The sequence below is a fragment of the Hyposmocoma kahamanoa genome, unplaced genomic scaffold, assembly GCF_003589595.1.
Source record: "Hyposmocoma kahamanoa isolate Upper Pololo Valley unplaced genomic scaffold, ASM358959v1 98972, whole genome shotgun sequence".
Classification (NCBI taxonomy): domain Eukaryota; kingdom Metazoa; phylum Arthropoda; class Insecta; order Lepidoptera; family Cosmopterigidae; genus Hyposmocoma; species Hyposmocoma kahamanoa.
In genome coordinates this window covers 458,783-472,044 of record NW_020655740.1, presented here as the reverse complement: position 1 = coordinate 472,044, position 13,262 = coordinate 458,783, and the positions used below count along the sequence as shown (strand labels likewise).

The window sequence follows — 13,262 nt, the reverse complement described above, 5'->3', positions numbered from 1 at the left end:
AAACAATTATACATACGCATACACATCCTGACAACACATACACCTGTATGTATGTATATACATAAATGCAAGCGAATATACATACGTAAACGGTACGCGCACATTACATAAATTTAAATATTTACATTTAATTTTAATAATTTAAAGTTTTCTGGAAATGTTCTTCTTAACATTAGTTTCCTGTTCAAGTTGTTTAGGCAAATTTTTAATCAATAACGGCACTTTGACATTTAAATTATATTTTTACCTTAGAGGTTAGTGCTTGGCGTTATTAGTCTACCCTCGTGCTGCCGGCGAGTTCTTAGTTCTCCGCTAAAGATCACTTGTAGGTACTACTGTAGGTAGTAGGTAGGTAGGTAGGTAATACTGTACAATTCTTAACTTTTTCATGAACAGGTAACGCTTTGCGAAAAAAGAGTAAACCTTAATTGTTATTTACAAACTTTTGCCTAGCTTTGGTTGGAACAATAGATTTTAATTAAACCGACCACAAAAGTTCGTGGAATTACATTTATTTGCCAAGTTTTATTGAGATCGGTTACCGGAAAGTGCGCAAAATCGAATTCATCCCCTAGTTTGCCACCCTTAGAGGTGAATATTTTCTTCAAATTTAAATGGGAGCAACACTGAGGAAAAACTCAAACTACAAAAAACGTTTACAACTCCCGGAGTAATAGTACAGTAGTAACAGACACACAAAAAATACAGTCCAATTGAGAATCTCCTCCTTTTTTGAAGTCCGTTAAAAATACAACATATCCCTCGCTAATATTCGTCCATTGTTTTTTATATTTTGAGTGAAGTCAGAGGATATTTGATAATAATTTTATTTATATGCTATGCAATTAGCTCATATACTGAGTCATGAACCCTTTTGACATGCTTTTTTTATTTTAACTTGAATTTATTTTTAGTTTTATTTTTTATTGAATTGATATTCAATTATTTTTTGTGAAATTACTCCATTAGTTTGTTATAATTATTAATCATTGACTTACAATTATATGGACGCCGGGTCCGCGCTAAAAAGTGTCCGAACTTATAGGGCGTTAAAATCATATACAGAGTGTCATTCACGCTTTAGTCTTCGTTTGTTCAACTGACAGCGAAGCAAGCAAAATTAGATAGTACTGCGATGACGTTACAATTTAAATTCAACGTTTTAGCTTTTCATATTCCTTTACATGTCACTACGTTTAAATAGGTTGACTTGGGACATTTTTTCGTGGTTTTTGTATTAGACCCGTCATCCATTTATTTGTAAGTCAATGTTATTAATACAAAGATCGAACACTCAGAAAAAATTCCTTCGATCCGGCCGGATTCGAACCGACGTCTTCTAGCTTACCGTGCCAGACGCTATACCAACTAAGCCACGGAACAAACCAGCGGACCTCACGAATTTTTCTATGTGCTTGGGTCGTGTCTTTGTATTTGGTTTTTCAACGATTTTTTAGTCGTAGCGCCATACTGTTATGGGCAGGCGTGTAGCTTACCATCAGGCACACGACTTGTTCGTCCCGTTACTTAATGTCATAAAAAAAAAAAAAAAAAAATCTATGAGAAATCTATGAAAGATTTATCACCCAGTTAGTACCTTTACAGCTGCCAGTCCTGGCGAGAGATGTCGCTATTCACTGTATTCACGTGTTTATTTATTTTTTTTTCTTTGAGATTTATGTATTTTGCTTGTCAAATTTTTAATTTCGAATATCTGGGCTCTATAAATATACTATGTTGAAAGTTGTACATCATTACATTTGTATAGATTTCAAATTTGTAATTCATACCTTACGACTTTGATCGCTCTTCACTTGTTATCTTTGTTTCGTGGTGAAACAGGGCTAAATTATGTGTTATTCGCGTTATACAGGCGCCCGAATTCATAAATGAAACCGATGTAACGTGCAAACGTTCAACTTAATTCTATACGGATTGCATGTTGAGATTTTGAGTTTTACTGCAAAAGCTTATCTATCTATGTGTTAGTCTGCGCTGACCATATGTCGTGTTAAAAGATAATAGAACCTCAAATGGCTTTGGTTGATTCTGCATAACAGTGAAAGTGTTGAATTAATCACTATGAAAAAATATAGAGTAAAATTGTGGATCTCTCTCTCTCTCTCATCTGCGCGTTGTCCCGGTTGCGTCCTCAGCAGTGTTGCTGCGGAGCCCGGGGTCCGCTTTCCTGCTTTTTCTCCTCCACTTTGCGCGGTATTCGGCATCCTTAGTGGTGAGACCATTGGCACGCATATCACCCTTGGCGACGTCAAGCCAGCACTTCTTGGGTCTGCCCCTTCTACCGGGGCCCGGCGGAAGTGGCGGTGGTGGTGGTGGTGGATAGAGTAAAATTGTGGATATACACGATTCCTAAACATGTTCACGATAGAAAAAAAAACACAAACTTCGAAATTCTACATGAAAAATTCCGTATTCAAAAGGTACTTTACACATACCAATGATATTTTGTATATCAACTGAACTAATTAGACCACGTATAGTATACGATATACATTTTTCAAATGGCTTAAATTTCGTTTGAAAAAAAAAATTCTGAAGTAAACCCACGTCTCTGTCGCTCGGCCCAAGCAAAAAGAATCGTATTAGTATGGGAAAATTTAGAATTCGTCGATCGACACTCAATCTTATCACTTAAACTCATTGTATCTGGGCCCCAAGTGTACTAATTTTATGTCGTCAGTGTCAGTGGATAGGACATTTTTCATTATCATTTACTGCCTCAGTGGCCGAACGGTTACCATACTGGACTGCCACGCAGAGGTCCCGGGCTCGATTCCCGGGCCGGGAGAAATAATTTTATGGCCTATATTTATTTCTCTCGTGAGTGTAGCCATAGGCTAGCCATCGAACTACTATAATATTATACATATTCAATTTAATATGGAGACTAGATTGCTGATTGAACGGAATAAAAACTAAGAAGCATTGTAATTTCCATGGTAGGTTTAGTAAGGCATTTTCGATCATTAGCGTTTTGACGGAACCAACAAGTCGTGCGCCTCATGGTAAGCTACACGCCTGTCCATAACAGTCGCAGTGCCACTCAGAGCTTTAAATAGCAAAGATTTCAGAAGCACGGCCACTGCGCCCGTCACTCTGGGACGTAAGTTGACAAGTCTCGTGTGCTTATAATTTCACCAGCCCCCTTACCCTTCGAAACCAGAACACAGTGATGCTGACATTACTGTTTGGCGGCAGAAATAAAAAAAAAAAAATGTGGCGGTACTGCCCTAGACGAACTGGTAAAGCTACTAAATTGAATGATTGAATCAATTAATGCCATCATTAACTTTCCACGTACACTTTATTGGAACTCAACCGCCATTGCAACTAGATTTTAGCAGAATAACAAATATACCATAATAACAATGTAATTTCACTGGAATTACAATATCCAGTGGTTCCAAGAAAATTGGCAGATTTCGGGCTTGGGTAGCTGTAGAGCTCCAGCCATCTTACCTATTTCCACTGTCAAGCAGTAATGTGTGCATTACTCCGTTACGATTTGAAAGGTTATGGGTGCTGGTGAAATTACAGGCACATGGCACTGCAACTGTTCTGGACGGGCGTGTCGCTTACCAGCAGGTGCACGACTTGTTCGTCTCGTCACTTGGTGTCATGATAAAAAAATACGCGGCAAATCGTTTTCCAATTTCGCCTCGATTTATTTACGATTTATAGCAAACCTGCAAGGAATTACTCTCATAGGAAGCGTTAAGTCTGTACGCGACCACGTTAGTCAAATAGATTTTTTTCCCTTCCGAACCGCCCGGCCGCTCGACGAAGCAAATCTGGCTGTCGATAGCAAGAGGTCTTAATTGGTTATTTAGCCTTTAATTCGAAGTGTCATCTTTTAAAGAGACGTGCATTTTTTTATTGCGGGACAAACAGTTGTAAATAAGAAAGACACAGTTATTAATAATATAATTCAAAAGTACATCTATTTTACTTATCATTCACTCGGTATTATTTTTCCAGTTCGAGCATTGAGTACATGACATCTCGTTGTATGGTTATTTTCTTTAAATAATATATTCTTGAGATAAATTCCGCTATGACCTGCTCGTAGATTTCGGAGATAACAAGGACATATTTTTGCTGTTTTTATTAGCTTATTGTAGTATCTGATAATACGTCTTCTAACTTTTGAGTCTTTCGTAGTTATTTTCTAAATTATTTACACTACTTGCAGATTTGTTGAGAATAAAGTCAGAGCGTGATATCCAGGTAATTATCTTTTAACGTCTACCTTCTAAATATAACTTTTTCAATCAAAGTTCTCATGGTCATTTAAAAAACTTAAGTATTTTATAAATAGGTAAGATAGCGTGTAAGGGGTTCTTAAGATCTTCTGTCGACGTGTGGCCAACTCCGACCGGCGGCGGCGAGGGGGCCAATCAATCGCACGTACAGCGCGTACACGGCACGCACGCCACACGACGGACGCCGCCGTGTGACGTACGTACACCAATCGCCGGGATTAGGGCGCCCATCATGCGCACATTACCGAAGAACCGAGGTTAATTTAACGCGATTCAACGGCACTCGCATAACTCCCTAAAATCATAACGATTGTGGTTTTATATTTTAAACCTTAGTTGAATTTGCAACGAGTCGAAAGTGTAATAATTGTAAATAATTACCGATTAACTAAGCGTCCTCTTATCCAGCGAGTCCGTAAGCATTACCTGCCGTACACTGTCGTTTTATTCAAATTATAATTTTAGGTCAGGTGACAATAAAATCGCGTTATAATTATGCACCAATTAAAAGGAAATTTAAGAAAGTCATTGCGGTAGTTTTATCGCCGTCTGAGATTTATGCGAACGTTACCTGTTCGCGCGAAGTGTGGTCACCCGCGGCGGGTGTCGCCCTCCGCCCCCATCCCCCACAAGCCACGTGAGCTGTACAGTCCACAACCAGTATCGCGGCACCACTCAGCCAAATCAACCCCTAGTTTCACATCGAGGCAAATAGCTACATTATCACAATCAATCAAACTTCTTAAGCGGTCCTAAATGCTGCCGAAAATAGCAACCGTAATAGCAACTGTGTTCGTACTATATTTAATCGTGATGCTAGTTCTCGTGTTTCCTTTATCTAAATACACGAAAAGTGAACTCAAATTGCAATTATAGATTTGTGAAAAGTTCCTTGTTCTTTCTCGTCTCGGTCTCATTGAAGAATAAAAGTAAGCATTTAGTGAACATTGGTATTATGGCGGGAGATCTTTGTGTTCTGCCCGAGCGAAAGATGGTGGCGCTGGACCGGCGAGGGGATCAGAGTTGCATCCCACTGGACACCGCAAACATGGTGCTCAAGGTCAAAGTCCGGCTCAAGTACTCGCACAACCAGATCATCTGCCTCTTTCGGAGAGTAAGTGTCTCAAAGCGTATAGTCTCAGCCCAACCACGAACCCTCTGCAACATCATATTCGTCTTGTTCGTTTCGGATGTACATTCAGTGGCTTAAAAATATCTACTGTATACATTGACTTACAATTATATGGACGTCGGGTCCGCGCTAAAAAGTGTCCAAACTTATAGGGCGTTAAAATCGTATACAGAGCGTCATTCACGCTTTAGTCTTCGTTTGTTCGACTGACAGCGAAGCAAGCAAAATTAGACAGTACTGCGACATTACAATTTCAATTCAACGTTTTAGCCTTTTCATATTCCTTTACATGTCACTGCGTTTAAATAGGTTGACTTGGGACATGTTTTTCGTGGTTTTTGTATTAGAGCCGTCGTCCATTTATTTGTAAGTCAATGACTGTATATGTTTTAATTTATTTTAATTTCTATTATTAATTAAATAATAAATTTAACTTAGTAAAAATTTATTCAATAAAATAATTTGTAAAATGTAATGTAGCGTAAATTGAAATGTTTCCTTGTGAAATTAAAAATGAGGTATTTAATTAAACTTTTGTAATAGTGGAAAAAATAGGGTGGTTTGCATTAATATTATATATAACTGGTTGATGACTGTAACACCTCAATCAACCGTGACCAAGGGACCTGTAAAGGACCCGAAACGTTGGTTTGTTTGAAAAAACAAATATACGCGACTTAAATCCGGAAAAAATACTTTCATTTCCTGTGTGTAACAATCGCTAAAACCTAAGAACTCGAAATATCTACTGGAGTCAATACGTCTCAAATATTATCAACTTTTATACATAAATGTTTTCTGTGGCTGTTTGAAAAGCAATCTCGGGACTCAGGCTTTGCGGAGTTATCTGTTTGGTATTAAGCTATTTAAATTACTTATTTATTATTCAAATTGATTATTTTCTTGTCTAATTGTTGGTGACTAATTTTATTCACCTAGTGCCTAATTGTGTACAATTATTTGGATTTTGTTTTTTTTTGTACGCAACATGTAACATATATTTGAATAGTAGTGTTGAAATTTATAACGGGCCATGGCAGAATAACAGCGAGGGCTATGTTATTATTAGCATAGTCCTCGGATGCCCAGTCATGCTTTTCCTATTTAATAATAATAATAATAATAACGCACACATTCAACATAGCCCCGCACTAGGGACAACCCTGTGTCGCGGGTGCCATGGACACACACAGACAACCACAAATTACACCCAAACTCACGAGAGAAATAAATGTAGGTCATACAAATATTTCTTTCGGCCCGGGAATCGAACTTGGGACCTCTGCGTGGCAGTCCGGCATGGTAACCGTTCGGCCACGGAGGTAGTTAAATTTTCTATGGTCATGAACCATTTCGACATGCTTTTTTATTTTAACTTGAACTTATTTTTATCTATTTGTCTTTGTTTATGTATTTACGTATTTTGCATGTCAAATAAAACAGTTTTAGCCATTGTCTGTGTATCTATACAGATAGTTTAGTAGCAGTAGGCTCCTTGTTAAAGAGTTCGTCCAGGGAAGTACCACAGACTACATAAATACTGGAAGCACCTTATCTATTTCTGCCGCCAAGCCGTAACGTGAGCGTTACTGCCTTCCGGTTTTAAAAAAGTAAGGGTGCTGGGGAAATTACAGGCAATTACAGTGACAGTGCCCCCTCAGAACTTTGCGATTTAAAGCTCTGAGTGGCACTTCAACTGTAATGGACAGGCGTGGCGCTTACCACCAGCCTCACGACTTGTTCGTCCCGTCACGTGGCACCTTAGCTCCCAAACGAACGTAGTGATCTCAAATTGGATTTATTTTAATCGGAATGGTTTTTAGTTATGTTTGGATGGTTCAGCCATTTAAAGATGGTCAGCTCCCAGCTGGTGTAGGGATTATTTATTTTATTTCCATTTGTCTGGTCGATTTGAAATTTAGTACGCTATGGAAATCAGATGGCATTACATTAATATGATAACCTTGGTCTGATGCTACTACCGGGAAGTGTGCAAACTGCTCAACTCCGCAACTACTTAAAGCAGTTCGTATCTCCTTATCCTGCACTCTTACTCTCCGTCCGAAACAATTACTGTCAAATAAGTTATACTCAACCAAATGAACGACCACGTATGTCTAACAGTCATAGCGAAGTACGCTCTGTTTGTTTAGTTTTTACGTTTTAGCTTAAATGAGCGGGCGAGACTGGGTTGTCTTTGGGCTATGTGGCGACCGAGCGGTGACCGCGCGGTTGTATTAATCTTAGGAATTTAAATGTTGTTTCCTAGTAATAGAATTCAGATTAGCCATTAATGTACGTGAAAGATTGGTAACTAGGCGGTCGGCGGCTGTAGTGCGAAAACTTTCGCGTCGTGTAACTGGGCGCTAACTGTTAACAGAGAACGAGAGTAGATCCCGGGCTCAGTGAGTTGGTTTCGATGAGTTGTTAGTTGTGAACAGGTGGCATTTTTGGAGTGCACTGTTTTGTATCGGAGGTGTCCTATATGTCCGAGAGACCCCTCGGGATAATATTAATTATTGGGACCACAAAGTAACACCAGATTTACAGATTAACGTGTATTGCAAAAATAGGTTAAAATCTCTAACTGACATCTTGTCATTTTACAAACTTACTATATAGCATTAGAATCCATTGAAGTATTTTTTGGTTTAGATATTGTAAATATTTAATTTTTTTAGTGGTGAACTAAAATTTCAAACCGATCAGTAGGTAGCACGTACCAATAATAATATTTTATTAAAATTATAGGTTTGGACAAGAATTGTCACGTTGTAATAGATTGATTAATAAGTAATCGTAATACTGTATACAAAACGAAATAAAGACAAAATTATTTTAAATTATCTTGTGTATTGTTGTCGTTTGGATTAAAACTGTATTTTTGTATTCACTTTTTAGTGTAGTGAGTGTTTGTGGTTTTTGAAGTTGTTTGATTTTTTAAAAGATTAATTTCATTTATTACAAATAAAAATCATACAAAAAATGTTTTAATACAATATAATATACACTATGTCATTTTCCCGTACATTGGTAAATTCGTCGGCGGTAGTCTCGCTGCGCTTGTAATGATAATATCGGTAACATTACAATATGAACGCGTATAAGACTCGCACAGTTTGTACTATCTTTATTTTCTCCGTTTTAGAATATTGTGCAAGGACATTCGGGTATTAAATAGCATAATAGAATTTGCAATACAATTTTGTATTATCAAATCCATAATCGAGTCGGAGAATGGTTGCTACTTAATTGAGTGGCGGTATTTACTTATGAATTTAATTTCTAAAGGCGGGTACTTATTAGCGAGCTGTAACTGTAACGTGACCTACAGTAACGAGGTGCTAGTGGGTACGCGTGAAACAATCTTCCTGTAGAATGAGTACCTGGTTACCGTTGTAACGTTATACGTACATATTTATTAAAGCACGCCACACGTTGGGCACCAGGGTTTTTGTCCTTCTAGGTATTTAATAAACAAGACAAAACTGCGCAATAAAACATTTACTAGGGCTAAGGCTCAGTTAAATACAAATGACGTGGTTCGGCCTCACATAGACAATCCGATCCGTGTTTACTTCTTTACTGCCCTGATGCTGCGCCTGAGTGGAAGACGGACGCTCAGCGACAGAGAAACGCCGGGTTGTAACAACCGCTTGCCTGCTCGAAGATCTTACTTAAGCCGAAAGCGAAGCGGAGGCAACGATTTCAAATCCGGACTTTGGACCCCAAACTGGAGTTACACTAATAAGATGTTTTAAATATTGATGATATTTTCGAGGAACGTCCAGAGACGAACACCAAAATACGGTTACGTTTTAAAATACGTAGCAGCGATCGTCTGCCATGGCGGCAAGGAGCCAGCGGCGCGGCGGCGCGGGCGCAACCAATGTGTCGTCAATGCCGAACAAAAGAACCGGTTGCCGTCGGCGTTAAGGCGGCGCTCGGGGTGACTAAAATTATTGTGTTGAACGCATGATTATGAGAACCTCCGCCTACCCCGATTTCAATTTAATAAATGTGTACGTATAACGTATAACGTTACACCGTCCGCTTGCGGCTAGCTCGCGAACCACGTACGCACTATGATTTTTGGTAACACAACATGCAAAGGTAACAGTCGCAGCTGGCTAGTAAGTACCCGGCTTAGGTACATTCGTGAATGTTAAGTAGGAATACCTATCGCTGACGATGAAGGAACACAAATCTTGATTGGAAGATGTGTGAAGTCCCCATTGGGCTAGGGCATAATAGCCTAAACTCTCTCCTTGGAGAAAATTGTTGAAATTTCTTTTATTTTTCCACGAAGTTCAAGAAGGACATTTTGTGTCTATGTTACCGATTTTGACTATTCGTTTTTTTTGTTGGAAAGAGGGTAACTCAATATTGGGTCCATTTAAATTTGAAGAAAATATTCCACCTGTAAGGGTGGCAAACTAGAGGGCGAATCCGGTTTCGCGCCCTTTTCCGATAACCGATTTGAATAAAACTTGGCAAATAAATGTAATTTCACGAACTTTTGAGGTTCGTTTTTTTAGTACTCTGTAGTGAGATTATTTTCCATCCTCTAAGAATCACAGGCACATGCAACTTGACATTGCCAACTTATGTCTTAGGGCAACAGGCGCAGTGGCAGTTATAGTTAACAAATAAATGTATTTTCTTTCCTCTTTCTAGTTTCACTCAGATCTTTGCGATTTAAAATCAATAAACGAAGGAAAAAATATAAATCATTTATTCCGTAAAAAGCACAATATACATATACGGTAAGCTGAGTGGGAGACGGATGCCGTAACAACACAGCGCACACGCTGCACATTATATTATGTATGTATGTAAACACTTTATAGCACAACATAAGAAATTACACAGCTATATATTTTATATGTGTATCAACATTTACTATCGGTTTAACGGTTACCATACCTATACTATAATACTATTACGGTTACCATACCGGACTGCCACGCAGAGGTCCCAGGTTCGATTCCCGTGCTATATAGAAATATTTGTATGTCCTACATTTGTTTCTCGCGTGAGTTTGGGTGTAATTTGTGGTGGTCTATAAGTGTGTCCATGGCACCCGTGACCCAGGGTTTCCCAAGTGCAGGGCTATGTTGAGTGTGTGCGTTATTATTATATTATATAATTATAATAAATTTGTCCGTGTAATTATTGTATAAGAGTATGTAGCATTCAATTTCATGGTTTATTAGATTTTATTGCAGTCCCAGGATCCATCCACCTTTCAATTATTCAAAGGTTAGCTCGTCTTTGTACACTAACATAAAATTGTTTATAAAAAATTGTAATTTTTATGTTGTGCAACAAAGTGTTTACATACATACATATAATGTGCAGCGTGTGCGCTGTGTTGTTACGGGATCCGTCTCCCACTCAGCTTACCGTAGTCTCAGGACGCGTTCCCACTATGTCGTCACGTTTTATTATCGTTGTACGACTGTCGTGTCTAGCCTGTTCCCATATCACGACTATCTGTCGTGGACGATTTTTTATCGTTGAACGACTGTCGTAACGAGCTGTTCCCACTAGATCGTGACGACAATTTATCGTTTCACGACAGCCTGCTTGCCCATCTCTGGCTACGACCCAACGCTACTGTAAAGCGAGAAGAGGGCGCGGGGTACGAGGCAGCAGAATTCGTGCGGACAGCGATAAATAAAACGTGACGACAATAGGAGCTGCGACAATCTGTCGTCACGTTTTTATCGTGACGTTTTTTATCGTCAGACGACTGTCGTTCTAGCTGTTCCCACTGTGACGACAGTTTGTCGTTGTAACGATAAAAAATAGTGAACGACAGTTAATCGTGTCATGGTATATGTGAACAACTTCATTTAAATATACAAGCCATGACACTGTAAACTGCACGACAATCTGTCGTCACGACAATCTGTCGTCACGACATTGTGGGAACGCGCCCTCACTGAAAGTGCTACGACGCTGATTTTCAGTGTTTCTGGTAACTGCTATCGACAGGCGTGTCGCTTTACACCCGAGCGCAAGCCTTGTTCATCCCTACACTAGATATCATAAATATAAAAAAAACCCGTTCCCAGTAGTGGTGTATGGTCGATGACAACTATGATAATAAATCATACTTTTTTTGCGCAGGGCCGCGGCCTGACCGGCTTGAAGAACCTGGGCAACACGTGCTACATGAACTCGATCCTGCAGTGTCTCAACAACACGGCCGTGCTCGTTCAGTACTTCTGCACTGGCCAGTACTTGGAGCATATCAATAGGTGAGATGCTAGCACATTATTGCATTTGCAAGTTTTGATAATGAATAGTATTGGGTTGAAAAACTCCACGTGGTATCAAAGTATAAATGAGAAACATTTTAAAAATAAATATCAAACTTTAATTAATTATATTTTATTTATTTGTATTCAAGTTACAAAATCCATAAATACATACCTTATAGACTAACATACATACAATATAACACTATTTCTAACTAATCTACTCGAATTGCACTTGTCTGCGACGTGTGGCACAATCTGGTGTCAGATGTATTTGGCTGTTTGTCTGATATACTCCACTATCTCCTCAGACTTCGTGGAGTAATGCAGTCGACAGGTATAGCAACGTCGTCGGTATGGCCGGCCGGACGTAGCAGGACGTTCGGTCCTGTCGGTGCTGTGATTAATCAATTATAATATGTTAGCCATGTTCATCCACAACCTTTTACCTTCTTTCGGGTAATTTAAGAGTTCGCCCTTCCATAAAAATTCTTGACTTATAAAATACAGTGTCATTTGATGGCTTCTATGTTATCAAAGCGGTATCCATTTAAAGAATTTTGTAAAGACACACACACAACAAGTAAAACTTTGAAGGCCCTGTGGCCGAGGACGAGGTAACGCATCTGCACCTTACTGCAATATTTATTGATGACTTTATAAACATGTGCGTGGAAGGTATTATCACGATGAAATACCTTTATTACCTTTAATACCTTTACTATTCACCAGTTCACAATATAACATTTTATAAGAAAAAAGTTCTTTTTTTAACTAGTGGCAAAATTGGCACGGCCTTTTTGATCAACCCATTCATTGCATACAATAGATACGTTTAGTTCATGTTATCATTTTCACAATGTTACAAATTAAAATACAATGATTAGTGTCAAAATTGCGCCCTCTACAATGTAATCAAATTTTTAGGAAAAAATATTTAAAAAGTACGCGGCACTAGCTTTATACCCCATTTTACTGATGTCAAATTTGTGTGATGTGACAAGATACTACTACACACGTACACGTTTGAATGACGTCACCAAATTTGGGTAAGAAACTTCCAGCCCATTAATTGCTCCAAGTTTTATTTCAAAGTGCCAGGTGTTAAACTATGACATAGGTCCATGCAGTTGTTCCTACAAGGACTTAACTTCCAGAATCTAAATCGATGTTTTTCTGACATAATCAAAATTCGGTGTAGGTAGTTAGCTACTTAGAATAATAACGCATAGAATGATAGTTTCATATCAAACGAACTGTCACAAGTGAGGCAAAAACCAAATTCATGTAGGCGTAAGCAACTTGTAACTACGCTCGTCGGCACGCACACAAATATACAAATAATGATGCCATGGAATAACATTTCCCTCAAAAGTGGGGAAATTGTATCTTGCTTAACTCATCATTAAGTTAAAGGTGCCTACAGATTTGCCCGACATTGTCGATCAGGTGCCTACAGATATGCTCGGTTTTGTCGATGAAAAACGAATATAGCACTTATTTGTAAATCCAAGATGGCGGACACGATTTTTCAAAATATGCTATATGGGTATCCTTTTCGAGGTATTTGGGGATGCTCAT

At 38.7% G+C, this 13,262-nt stretch overlaps 1 protein-coding gene across 2 annotated transcripts in view; it reads left to right on the top strand.

The window, feature by feature from the left end:
* The window catches only part of LOC113238963 (ubiquitin carboxyl-terminal hydrolase 8), a 51,544-nt gene that overhangs the window by 27,203 nt on the left and 11,079 nt on the right, over positions 1–13,262 (top strand). For both annotated transcript variants that reach the window (XM_026475831.1, XM_026475832.1), the window contains exon 14: positions 11,551–11,681. In XM_026475831.1, the coding sequence (XP_026331616.1) occupies positions 11,551–11,681 (131 nt within the window). The remainder of the gene's footprint in view (positions 1–11,550; positions 11,682–13,262) is intronic.